The 13,888-nt window shown below is 26.2% G+C and overlaps 4 protein-coding genes across 4 annotated transcripts; 2 read left to right on the top strand and 2 right to left on the bottom strand.

Moving 5' to 3' along the window:
* Positions 1-585: 585 nt before the first annotated feature.
* On the top strand, positions 586-3,260 carry Phum_PHUM350950 (uncharacterized protein; the record flags this gene model as incomplete). Its single annotated transcript, XM_002427827.1, has 4 exons — positions 586-1,000; positions 1,350-1,563; positions 1,772-1,953; positions 2,185-3,260. The coding sequence occupies 4 exons, from the start codon at positions 586-588 to the stop codon at positions 3,258-3,260; spliced, it is 1,887 nt and encodes a 628-aa protein (XP_002427872.1).
* Positions 3,261-5,920: 2,660 nt separating this feature from the next.
* On the bottom strand, positions 5,921-8,931 carry Phum_PHUM350940 (CRSP complex subunit, putative; the record flags this gene model as incomplete). The annotated part of the gene is made up of 9 exons (XM_002427826.1): positions 5,921-6,134; positions 6,272-6,420; positions 6,508-6,817; positions 6,981-7,243; positions 7,319-7,524; positions 7,730-7,918; positions 8,005-8,318; positions 8,399-8,620; positions 8,843-8,931. The coding sequence occupies 9 exons, from the start codon at positions 8,929-8,931 to the stop codon at positions 5,921-5,923; spliced, it is 1,956 nt and encodes a 651-aa protein (XP_002427871.1).
* A 441-nt stretch (positions 8,932-9,372) lies between these two features.
* On the top strand, positions 9,373-11,922 carry Phum_PHUM350930 (Palmitoyltransferase TIP1, putative; the record flags this gene model as incomplete). Its single annotated transcript, XM_002427825.1, has 8 exons — positions 9,373-9,491; positions 9,577-9,817; positions 9,972-10,137; positions 10,449-10,728; positions 10,878-10,974; positions 11,074-11,399; positions 11,493-11,658; positions 11,734-11,922. 8 exons carry the CDS (start codon positions 9,373-9,375, stop codon positions 11,920-11,922), a joined length of 1,584 nt encoding a protein of 527 aa, XP_002427870.1.
* A 597-nt stretch (positions 11,923-12,519) lies between these two features.
* Phum_PHUM350920 (phosphoethanolamine N-methyltransferase, putative) lies at positions 12,520-13,817 on the bottom strand (the record flags this gene model as incomplete). Its single annotated transcript, XM_002427824.1, has 5 exons — positions 12,520-12,695; positions 12,806-12,953; positions 13,030-13,162; positions 13,232-13,544; positions 13,643-13,817. 5 exons carry the CDS (start codon positions 13,815-13,817, stop codon positions 12,520-12,522), a joined length of 945 nt encoding a protein of 314 aa, XP_002427869.1.
* Between the last annotated feature and the right edge of the window lie 71 nt (positions 13,818-13,888).

Raw genomic sequence — 13,888 nt, 5'->3', positions numbered from 1 at the left:
AATTTTGAAATAAATCAAATTATTTTTAATTAATTGTTTATGTTCTATCATATATTATTGAAAAATTTTTAAGTTTTGTTTGAAAATATTTGAACATAATTATTGCAGTTTTAATCCATTTTTAAGTCTTGAAATTTAAGAAATCAAAACAATATCGGATTTTTAAATTCTTTATTATTTTTGCATTAAGTTTTAATTTTTAAATGATTTTCTTTTGCATACAAAAAAAAAAAAATTATTTCCTAAAACATAGGTATATATATACATGATTGACTGTATTGGAATTAGTTTGAAAAAAAAAAAAGGAAATTGAAAAAACGTTTAAGGCATTCAATAAAAGAGGTAACAGGTATATAAATTACACATTTTATTATTGATTTCTTTATTTAAAGCAACTATTAATTGAAAAGAGTAAATTTTATTCAATTCATATCCGCTTATAAATATCTTTATAAATGATATTATTTCTAAAAAAAAACTTTGTAGTAATTTTAAAATTTTTGCTGCGAGTAGTTAATTGTAAGTGAAAGAAGTAGCTACTTTCAAGCAGGCTGTGAGTCCACATAATGGATTACTACGTTGAACATGGCGGTTTTTCTAGATGTAAATCCTAATATTTTTCCTTTACAAGACATTTCATCAGTTGTCAACGTTTTTAAACTGCAATTAACAGCCGTCAAGGAACCAAATTTAGCATTTCTTTCAATTGTAGCTGGTGCAGTTGAGAACTCTTTGACTTGTAACCGAAATTTCACAGTAGATAAGAATGCAAAACTCGACATAGGAAAGCTTCCAGCAGTGGAGTATCATATTGTAGAAGCATTGTATATGAAATTTTGTGCTGTGATTAAAGGAGCAGTTGATTTAACATTATATGGAAATGGAAAATACGCTTCTAGAGAGCTTGTTAAGAGAGTGTCTGATGTTATTTGGAATTCCTTGACTCGTAGTTATTACAAAGACCGGGCACACTTGCAAAGCTTGTTTAGTTATTTAACAGGTTAGGTACATTTTAATATAAATTATACAACCAGCCACTTGATGTAAAGTAAATTTTAAATAAATTTAGATCATTACAAACGATATCAATTTAATAAAACTGCTGAAAAGTTTCTCAAGATGTTACTTTTTTTTTTTTATTTACAATATTTAATGTTCAATTTTTATATTATAATTTTTGAAGCTTTAATTAACTTTAAATAGCTTGGATAGTCAATTGAATTAATATAGTGTACTTAATATTAACTTTAAAAAACAATGAAATGTCCAATAAACTTTCTTACTGTTACAATATAGTTATTTGGAAGAAAATTTACCTAAAATTTTTAAGTTTATTATGACTTTTGCAGGAAACAAATTGGATTGTTTCGGAGTAGCTTTTGCTGTAGTAGCTGGGTGTCAAGTATTAGGGTTTAATGATGTACATTTGGCATTGTCAGAAGATCATGCTTGGGTTGTGTTTGGTGAGAAAGGAGAGGAGACTGCAGAAGTAACATGGCATGGAAAGGGAAATGAAGATAAGCGAGGGCAGCCAATATCAGCTGGTATTGGATCAAGATCATGGTAAATCTAATGAAACACTTATTTATACAAAAATATTTTATTCTCACTAAAAAATTTTGAATACTATATATGTTTGCTTGTTTTTCATAGGCTCATTACATTAATTACTTAAAAAATAATTAGCTATATCTATAATACATGCAAAAATAATATTTTATAAAAGTTATGATCTCATTATGATTAACTTTTTATGTAATAATTATTTTAGGCTGTATGTTAATGGATGTCCAGTGATATGTACAAGGCCAATGGAAGTTGCAGCTCTTGTATCATCCATTAATCCGAGTCTCAATGCTACAAGTGATGCTGTTGAAGTAGCTCTTTTGCAACAAGAACTACTTTGGTTGCTTTATGATCTTAAACAACTTGCAAAATATCCAATGGCTTTAGGTACTTTTTTAATTTAAAAAAAATTACTTTAAATAATTTTTTTTGTATTCATTTTTAAAATACTGATAAAATATAACGTATAAATGAATGATTTCGAAAGGAATTGATTTGTAGCTAAGAAAATTTTTTTCGAGACACTTGTAAACAAAATTTTATAGACACAAATCTGAGTTGAAAATTTATTTTTTAAGTGATTTTTTTTTAATGCAAATGTTGACATAATGTTAACAGGTAATTTAGGCGATCTGGAGGAAATAAGTCCTACTCCCGACAGACAATCATGTTCGGTTTTATTTGAAGAAGCTATTTTATCCGCCAAGACATTTTATCAAAATCAACATGTTTATCCTTACACTTACCAAGCAGGGTTTTTTTACCGCCACAATATGTATAAAGAAGCTTTTGAAAGTTGGGCAAATGCTGCAGATGTCATAAGGCAATATAATTATTCAAGAGACGATGAGGAAATTTACAAAGAATTCATGGAAATCGCTAACGAACTTATTCCTCATACAATTAAAGTAGTCAGCTCCGGTCATAGTGCTAAATCAATATTAAAAGATTCAGAGTGTTTTGCACATTTGCTTAGATTTTACGATGGAATTTGCCAGTGGGAAGAGGGGAGTCAAACGCCAGTTTTGCACATTGGATGGGCAAGGCCACTGGTTCATACAATTTCAAAGTTCGACGCAGATGTTCGAGCTCAAGTTATTATTGAAGAATTAAATTCGGCAGATGAAAATTTCAACACAAAAGAAGTTGAAAAAAAACATGATGACATTGATGATATAAGTGATTCACAGTTAAATAATAATGTGAAAGCATTTAAAACGAAAGATTTAATTAAAAATTTAGAGTCTAAGGTGATTCGTAGTGATGAAGACGTCACGAGTTTAAACCCTAAAATTTTAGCTTTGACCGCAGCGTGTAGTGAAAAAATACTAAATCCTAAATATTTAATTCAAGGTGGAGGTGATCCTTTTGTTAAAGAAATTTTAAACGAATCTGACACTTTTTTTTCTCAAAATAGTGAAAAACAATTATCTGGTGTATTAGAAGAATTTGAAGCAAGTACTTCTTACAAGGAACTTAAGGGTGCCAACACGGAATCATCGGATTCTCAACCGAAGGTTGTATTACAAAGTCAGAAAATGATCGGACTAAAAGATTTACTACTTGCGGAAAAATTAAATACTCACGCAATATCATTACAACTGACGGCTCAATCACAAGTACAAATAACAAAAAAAACTCGAGGAATCGATCAAGAAAGTGTTGGAAGACAAAAAAGAACTAGAAGAGAATGAAAAACTTTTCGTTTTTAAGTGTTGATTGTGAAGAATGTTATTAAAGGGTGATTAATGTTATTAGGATTGCTGGCAACCCAGGTAAGAATTTGTTAAGTTAAACATTAAAAAGGTAAACTATTTAAATATTTTTTAAGTAATTTTACAATTATATATAAATATATATATATATTAAATTATTTTTCAGGTAAAAAAAATTTGATTTTAAAAATTTTGTTTTTAAATTGTCATAATTTACAAAAAAATTACTCAAATTTTTTGTTTTATTCATTTAAAAAATTTGAATAATAATTTTTTTTTTTTTTTTATTTGAAATAAAAAATGGAGTGAAAAAAGTTTCAATAGTATTATTATAATAGTAGTAAAATATTGTAAAATATTTTTACGTTTCTGCATCCGAACACTTGAATAACTATTTTTTAAATTAATAAAATTTTGTAAGACGTATGACCGTAAAAGTATTTATTTCTTGTATACTCTCGTATTTTAGTATTTTATTATTATTATTATTATTATTCAACTGTGATTTGCGTTTCTAACTTATTTTTGTATTAATATTATATTTATTGTTTATTATTCCATTAAAAACTATGTTTTAACAAAAACAAACGTTTGTTGTTGAATATTATAATTCGAAGGGAAACGAAAATATTACAGACTGATGAACCGATTACAATAAAATAATGTATAACCAATATTTGTTGCAAATGTATTTTTATACAATGTTAACGATTTATTTTTTGTTTTTGTTTCATAGATAGAGTTACTTATTAAAACGGAGACAATCCTTAAAATATTTTGAATGAATAAAATAACTGATGTGCATACCTATGTGAAAATTTAACAATTTATTTAAAGCATAAATTTATTAACTTTGTCTACTAAACTGACCACCGTTTTTACTTCATCTTTAAAGTTTATTAAATAAATGCTTTTTATTCATAAAATCTTGAAATAATTAATTGATTATAATATTCATTCCGTTAGTATTATATTGTTATGTATCACTCGCTCTCCGTATAAATTAAATTATTATTAATTTTTCTTATCAGATTGTAAAGTACAATAGTTTTCCTGTTGATAATATAAAAGGGCATTATTTAATAAAAATTAAATTTTATTTTTTCATATGATATTTTATATTAATAATTATATTTTCAATAGTAGTCGCATCTCATAATCCTCCAAACACTCTCTGTTAAAAAATTATTTTTAAATGTTTTTACTTATTTATATTTTATTAATAAAAAAAAAATTTATTTAATGATTTTTAACAAAAGACGATACGCATTTAAAATACTTATTATATACTTTTAAGAGACTGAATTTGAAACATTTATAAATAATTTTTTAAATTTATTTATTAAAATATTTAATTGATGTAAATTTAACAATGATAAGTATACACTCGCACACACACACACATTTTGTTAATGTTTGAATCAATTTTTTACATACGTTAATATCTAATTATTAATTATTATTATGACTAACTTACTACTATTACTGAATTTATTTATTTTTGTTATTTTAATCGTTTATGCTCGCATTTTTTTATTGTAACTGATTTTTTATTAATTTATTTTACTCTATTTAAGTGTGACAATTTGAAAACAATCATTTATTGATATTAATTTATTTTTTACAATGATGACGGATTTGGTTTTTTTTTGTATTTGTAAAATATGTATATAAAATTTAATATTAACGATAAATGTTATAAATTTATTAGTTGATGGATATTACAAGTGAAAACTTTTAAGAAGTTTAATTTTAAAAAATAATTTTTCTTTATTTTTTAAATAAAAAAAAATTCTGTTGGTGCATAATAGAATAATGTGAATAAAACTATTATTATTATTTAATAAGTTTTTTTTTATTATTATTTTTTTATTAGTTTTTTTTTTTTTTTTAAGTTTGTACATTTTATAATTATATAAAAACAAAAAAAAAATAAAATAATTAGTTTATATTGAAAAAATTAGATATTTTTAATATTTAAAAATGTAGCTTCTTAAATGTGAAAATAAAATTTGATACACCCTGACATTTGCTGATATGAAATAAATAAAATTTTATTGAATTTAATTTTTAAAAAAATGTACTTTAATCTGTGATGAGTAAAAGTGGTAAATTAAACATAAGTTATTAATTTACGTTTTGATTTTTAATTAAATAAAAATTGTTTTGTTTTTAGTTTTATTTATTTTATTTTATTTTTATGATAGCATTATATACCTGAAATTAATTTTTCTTTTTCTTTATGTATTACACCCTTTAATTATCATTATTTACATAATTTATTACCCTTTGAATAAAATAATATAAATTTCTTAGTGATTTTTTTTACAATAAGACAAAAATTATTTTATTCATTTTTACGGGCAAAAAGTTTTCAAAATATTAAAATAATAAACTGTATATAATCGTCCTAAAATTAGCCCATTTTTTTTTAATGGATAAAATAATCTTCTTTACATTTATTTATCTATTACCGTGTTCGGCCTTTTATTTATTTATTTATTTTTTCTTTTTTTTTATTCCAAATGAATAAAAAATTAAATAAGTGGAAAAAAAACATTTGAGCACAGCTTTAAATTTTACTAAATTAATTATACAGTTAATTAAGTCTTATGTGATTTATTATTATTATTATTATTTTACTGAGAACTCGTTAAACTGGCCATTAATAATTCCATTTTATTTAAAAAATTTTTCCCTTCCATTTTATCCCATCTCACTTCTTTGAAACCACCTCCTAAATTTTCCCATTTTCTTTCTTTGACTAGCTGACCGGGGAAAAAATCTTTTCTTGGAGATTGTGCTATCCATACTTGAATACCAAATTGTGGTTCACATCGAACAGCAATCATTCTTCATTAAAAAAAATTGTTATGAATTAAAAACTACATACATGAGCTAATTGTTCAAAATTCAGGTAGTCACATACGAGATTTAGAAATCTTTCATAAAAATTTAAAATAAATGGTTGGAAAAAATAATTATATTACCGGTCTCCAGTAGGCGATGTCAAAATAATACTACTAGCGTTTCCCAAAGGCTCTACGGATCCAAGTCCTAAATGCAAACTGTTTGCTAATATTTGCCACCCCATACATTTAGCCAAAGCTTGTGCTGCCGTGATTTGATGTTGATATATCTGAAATAAAATATGAAGAATAAAATGAAATAAAAATTAAAAGGATGAAAAAAATACACACAGTGATTGTATTGAAGTAAAATTTACCTGACAGTAAAGAAGATCTCGAAGTTCTTGAGGTTCGTACGACATACGCATCACTCTTCCATCTCGACAAACACACTTCAATGCTTTTTCTCCTATGTGAACGACTAATGAAGTCCGGCAAACTGTGTCATAGCCGTGAGTCATTATATTAATCTTAACACAAGATTGGGTAGGAGAATTTAACGCGTTCCAGTGAGATACGATAAGAGGATCTTTCATTTCTTTAGCGATTGTATCCAATACATATTCGGTGCGAAGCCTCATGAAAAAGTGTTGAGCTTGCTGAATAATTTGCTCTAATAATGTGTAACTAAAAATAATAATGCTGACTCAATTGAATGATTATATTAAAAAAAAAAATTATTATTATTATTATTCTTAATTAAAAAAGCTTGTCAATGTAATTTACGCTTTAAAAAAAAAAAAAAAAAGAAACTCAAGTTATTTTTTTAATTAAATAATTATGTAGACACCTTTTTGTCATTTCTAATAACTCGTGACGATCACTAGCTGTTGGACCAGCTAATATTCTTTTTTTACTAGGTCCAATGGGACCCGAACTGGGATGTGGAAAAGGATGATGAGTGTTATTATGATGAACTTCTCTCAAAAGTTGATGCAGAGAATGCTCTAGAACGTGATCATGCTCTGTTTTTTGTGGAGGCGGCACACTATTCTTTTTTTCATTACCTGTACTATGACATAATCCTATGATTAGTTGAATACCTGGTAGAACCTGAACAATTTAGTTATAAGAGTTTAATTAACTAATTATTTTTTATTATATTTAAAAATATTTTGCTAAACATACAGTTGCCATAATTTGATTGCCAACGACCATGTGTGGAATAAGACCCTGGAGCTGTACTGCTTCTTTAGCTAATTGATTAAATAGTTCCTTACAAAACAAAACATTTTGAGCAGCTTCTAGTTTTTGTTGCCAATGTTGCTCTGGGTTTGATGCAGATGGCCCAGTGCTTAAAAGATTAATATTAGCATTACACAAATCTTCATAATCTAAAAGATAAAGCATATTTATTTTCCAAGGTATATTAAGAGTGTGGATTTTAAATTTTAAATTGTACTTTAAACAATTGAATATATGAGTGGAATTACAAATTCATTTAGTATTTGATTGAATATATAAAAAACAAACATTAAATGGGTTGTTTTAATTTAATTACCCGAACAAATTACATAAAATTATTTTGGTTGAGTTTACCTTTTTGGCATAAAACTTCAATATATGCTACTCCTTGCAACTCACTAGGAACTGTAACCCTCAAAGCAGAAGAGGAGGGTTTCGGTAGTACAGATACACTGGGAGATGTTGGTGGACTACTAGATGCTTTGTCATCATCTTCTGCTTTTGTAACTTCAAACATCCCTGTTTGTGCATACTTGGATCCAGCTACAAGGTGAAACAAAATCAAAAGCAAGTTTAGTATGTTTAACTATAGATCTATTGTCTGAATTAAAAATATTTTAATCACCAACCAGTCCTATAACTTAAATCTCCTATGATGGCATTTGAAACTTTTTTTAGCCTCCAGTTTTGCCTCAGCCTTAATAGTTCAATGTGGAAATCAGGAGATCTATTCCTGTTGTGTTCACTTTGAGATGCTCTCATTCTTTCAGCTCCTGATATTAAAACAGAAGCTGCTCCTGTCAATGCTTTCTTCCTTGCATAAATTTGTGCCATTGCTTTGGTCTCAATCGGATCCTGAGGAACTGGATCTAACACCATGTATTTTTTTTCTTTTGCTATAACTAGTACATCTGACAATACACAAACTTCTGTCAAGGCATTTCTAAAAAAATTACATAAAATACAGTAAGTATTGTACTATAAACAATTTCCAACAACAATAAGTAGAATTAATTTATACACCTCAATTTATTTCTGACTGAATCCCATGGCCATAAGGAAGATTGATAAGCAACATGTTCTTTAGAATCAGATTCCTCTGATCCCTTTGCTTGATCAAAGCCATTTTCTCTCTTAATACCTCTGGGTTCATCTTTTCTGTTGTCCCTTTTATCATCAATGGGAATTTTATTGAAGTCGATTTTTTGAGCCAATTTCGCCAGATTTTCTGACATAGAAAGTGGTCTGTAAAATTAAAATATTGTAATAATGAAAATTAAAAAAACATTATGAATAATTATTTACATTTTTTTCATGTAAAATTCATTGTTTTTAATTATGTTTTTGTCAAAAATTAACATGCAATTTTATCAAATAATGAAACCAATAAGACTTTAATTGTTAAAAAAAAGCTTATTTAATTATAAAACCAACAAAAAAAATATTAAAAAATATAAAACTACTAACGTTTGATATATTTCTGTGCCATCATAAGAAATTTCTTGTATTTGATTTTCAATTGGGGCCTCAACTGAAATATTTACAGAAGACGCCATTTTACATTTCAATTAGAGTTACATAAAACGAAAGCAAAAATTTGCTGCAATGACCAAAAAAAATATTTAACCGCGAAATAATTTAAACGGTTTTTTTTTTTTTTTCTAAATAAAGAGTAATTTTTTCTTTATTATTATTTTTAATAATTAATTCTCATCGTATTACAAATAATAAGTTTATTAACAGTTTAATAATTAAATCTATTATTATTTTTTTAAAAAATTATTTTATTTTACTCTCATGTTTTTTACTAATATTAGAAATTATTGATTGTTTTGAGTTTGCGTAGTAAAAAGATATTGTTATTTTTTCAAGTAAAGAATAAAAATCTGTTTTAAAAAATTCCAATTACTTCCTTTAAAGCTCGTTATATTTACCATAAAATTTTTGTACGGAAATAAATAAAATTTGTCCAACTAGTGCCTCAATAAAAAAAAAATATGGTGGCAGAGCATCCTTCGAAAAATGTAAATGTAAAAAAAAATCAAAATAGTGATATTGTTCCTAATATGATGGAACAAACAGAATTTTTAAACATTTTCGATATTGTACGAAACGGGTAAAAAAAAAATTTTCTTTAATTTTGTGTTAAATATGATGTGTTTTTAAGTTATTGAAGTTGTTTGTTTTTTTTTTTTTTTTAGTAAAGTTTCCGCAATAGAGTCTTTCATTGAACAACACGGGTCTGAATGCTTAAAATCTCGAGATGAATGGGGATACACACCAGCTCATTGGGCTGCTCTTGATGGAAATATTGAAATCATGAGATATTTGGTTGAATGTAATGCACCAGTAGATTTATCATGTTTGGGTACACAAGGCCCAAGACCAATACATTGGGCTTGTAGAAAAGGCCACACTGCTATTGTTCAATTGTTAATCACTGTATGTTTTCTAATAACAAATTACAAAAGAATAATTTTATTTTAAATAATTACCTTGTCAGCATTTTGGGAATTTTTTTAAAAGTCTGACATACTCTTTATTTCTGTGAAAATTTTTACTAATGAGATTAAATCGATCGAAAATAAAATTTTAGGCTGGTGTCGCGGTAAATGCAACTGATTTTAAAGGTTTGACACCATTAATGACGGCCAGCATGTTCGGAAGAGGTACAACAGCTGCATTTTTATTAGGCATGGGAGCTTTCAATCATTTAACGGATGTTAACGGAGATACGGCATTACATTGGGCAGCCTACAAAGGTTATTTTATTTTTAATGCATAAATTACAATTCCCACCATTCAAGTTATACTAAATTATTAATAGTATGAAATAAATAAATCATCTTTACAATCTGTTGGGTCCCTGCATATTAAATAATAACCATTATCTCTCATCGCATTAAAAAAATTAAATTATCTAAATCGCATAAAAATCATCTTTAGAGATTTTACTATGAATTTAACGGTCGATGACATGAAAAAACAATCAAATATAATTTTTCTTAATGATATATCTGTTTTAATTTTTTTTGCGAATGAAAGGAAAAAATATAATTGATTTAATTTTTAGGACATCCGGATTTAGTTCGACTTTTAATGTATTCCGGTATAGATTTACAAAAACCGGATAATTTCGGTTCGACTCCTCTTCATTTAGCGTGTTTATCGGGAAATTCTTTGTGCGTAAAAATTTTAAGTGAAAAAAGTAAAATAGAACTCGAACCAAAGGATAAAAATGGTAAAACTCCTTTAGGCCTAGCCAAAAGTCACAGACACAGCGACATTGTACAAATTTTAACAACTGAAATTAAGAGAAGAGAAAATTGGGTTCCTCCTCTTTCAGAAATTTGGTGAGCTTTTATTTTAATTGTGAATCTTATTCATAAATCAATCAATTTAAGAGAACGCTAAAAAAAATTTCCATTATTGTTATTATTATTTTTTTTTTTTCGTAATTAATGTTATAAAATTAACGGATTTTCTCACACGTTATTAACAGGAATTTACTCTTTGGAGGAGCCGGAGAATCTAAGGGGCCTTTATTATTGTTTGTAGGATCCATTTTGCTGTGGGAATATCCGATGTATCTCTTAAGAGTGAGTTTTTAAAAAAAAATTTACGTATGCTCAAACTCAATAATTACACTATTATTTAAATCATTATTAATTTTTACGTTCTTTTTTTTATTATTTGAGTGTGTGCCGATAAGTTGGAATCAAGCACGGGGATCTCATTATTGTTTCATTTACTGGAACATAATTATGTGGATAACATGGATAATAGCAAATAGAAGAGATCCCGGGTACATACCATTGAACATGGAAAGTTACTTTACAACAATAAAACAAATACCTTATTTTGATAAATGGAAAGCGAGGGAAAATATGTTATCCAGGCTTTGTCACACTTGTAAATGCCTTCGACCGTTGAGAGCAAAACATTGTAGAATTTGCAATAGATGCGTTCGTTATTTTGACCATCATTGTCCGTTCATTTACAATTGCATCGGAGTTAAAAACAGGTTAAAATTAAAAATAATTGTTTTATTAATCCTAATAAACTCGAAACACAAGCAAACATTTATTTACATATTAAGTATTTTATTAATTTTTAGAATGTGGTTTCTTTTGTTTGTGACAAGTGTGGCTTTAAATTGTACCTTCACTATTTATTTCGCGTGTTATTGCATAGCCGTTGATGGTTTTGATATGCTTTACGTTTTGGGACTCCTAGAATCTTTGGTATTTTGTACTTTTGGATGGATCCTCACTTGTACTTCGGTAAGTATAAAATAACTTCTTTTTGTTTTTTTTTTCCATTTCGGTATTAATTTAAAATATGTTATTGTTTTTCAGTTATTACACGCTTGTATGAACCTTACGACAAACGAAATGTTCAATTACAAAAGATATTCTTATTTAAAAGATAAAAAAGGAAAATATTTTAATCCTTTTTCTCGAGGGCCATTTGTCAATTTATTTGAATTTTTTTTTTGTGCACCGGATCCGGGTTACAGCGCATTTGAAGAAGATGCTTCTATTTAAAATAATTTCAAATAGTAAGTAAGTATCCTTCATCCTCAGGTTTTTCGTATCAAATTTCATTTCTCCTGTCTTATAATGGAAAATAATAATTTTTTTTTTTATTTTAATTTTAGTTATTAACAATAATTATCATTAGCAGCCGGCAAGAAAAAATCAATTCAATATGGAAAACTTATTTTTTAAAATGTCCATCATTACTTTTCTCATCGTTTGTTATTGCACGTAAACATACACAAATAAAATTTTATTAACAAAAAATTAAAAAAAAAAAAAAAAAACAAATGTAAATCACGTGAATTGTTTTTCTTTAAATATTTTTTGTGATTTAATTATAAAAGTTTTATATAAAATATATATATTGTTCGTTAATTTAATTTGTTTTTTTTATTTTTATTTTAAATAAAACCAAAAAAAAAAAAAATTTCCTTCAAACCTACGAAAAAAAATTAATAATATATATGCATTTATTTTTTTTTTTTTTTAGTTATTAAAATTACAAAATGTTTAGACGAATAATTTGAAACGGTAAAGAAACAACAAAATACACAAAACATTTTAGAAATGTATTATTATTAAAATTACGATAAGAAAACTTATTTAAAATTCTGGCTTTTTTATATGAGCTATTAATAATTTGTAAGTCACTGAATACTGATTATTGTTTGGTGTGACCAATTTTAAAATTTTTGCTTTGTTTAAACATTCGTTTAAAAAATCTTCTCGAAGTGAGGCTGGCATCCTTGATAAAAAAGGATTCACTGCCGATATTGCATCTGGTAATTAAATAAATTTTCCTTTTTTATTTAATTAATCACGGTTAAAAAATAAAAAATGTTTGTCATAAGATTTCAACGTTTAATAAAATATTTAAATAATATCTTACCTTTAATCGATGAGTAACTGTCAAAAACATAATTTTTTTCTTTACAATCCAGTGTTACTGTTAGAAAACCAGACGAACTTAATATTTCCTTAAAATTTTCAACAGGATACATTGAATCTTGATAAAAAGGTATGAATTCTTCGACGTCCTGAAATTTTTAAAAATAATTAAAAAAAAAAAAAAAGACAAAATTATTTGGTTAAACAAATAGATATGTGTATTACCTGCATGTAATTTTCCCAAATTTTTGTTTTTGATAAAGCTCTGTATAATGTGAAAATGGGAGATTGGACGAGAAAAGCGAGTAAAACTTCTCCCCCGGGTTTAAGAAGGTTATACATATTTTTAAAAGCTGACCTTTGAATCATATAATTTTATTTTAATTATTGAAATTTTAAATAAAAAAAAAAAAGGATATAACGTTACCTTTGATCGGATACCCAATGTAAACAATAAAAAGAAAAAATTATATCAAATTGTTGTAAATTTTCATTGGATCCAATTACGTTGTTGTTTCCATTTCCTCTTGTTGCACTTGAATTATTTTCTTCCGAATATTTATTTAGTTTTAATTTTTTCAATTTTGAAAATTGTATTTTTTCTGTTATTTCATCGAGTACGTTGTCCGTATTTTGAGCAATGTCATATTGTATAAAAGTTATTTTTTTATCAGAATATATATTTTCGGCAAATTGTATCATGTTCAGGGATAAATCCAATCCGATTAATTCTTTGAAATCTAAAAAAAAAAAAATATATGTATATACTAATAAAGACATCACGTGACGTCAAAAATCATTTATTAATAAATAATAATAATAATTTTTTTATAATTACCTTTTGATAGTAGTGGTAAAATTATTTGAGCAGAAACTTCTCCAGATCCGCATCCGACATCCAGTATCCTCCTACAATCATTTAATTTTAATTTATTTTTAAATTCCGTAAGAATTTCTTTTGCATCTTTCTTTTGCATTCCATTTGCCGATGAATACATTTTTGGATTTTCCATTTTAAAAAAAAAAAAAAAAAAAAAAATTTTAATAAAAATTATTTCAAACGGTTTTTTAAGGGCCGATTTTT

The sequence above is a fragment of the Pediculus humanus genome, genomic scaffold, assembly GCF_000006295.1.
Source record: "Pediculus humanus corporis 1103172107761 genomic scaffold, whole genome shotgun sequence".
NCBI lineage: Eukaryota > Metazoa > Arthropoda > Insecta > Psocodea > Pediculidae > Pediculus > Pediculus humanus.
Note: the sequence above shows the minus strand (reverse complement) of the source record. Positions and strands in the feature narration are given on the sequence as shown.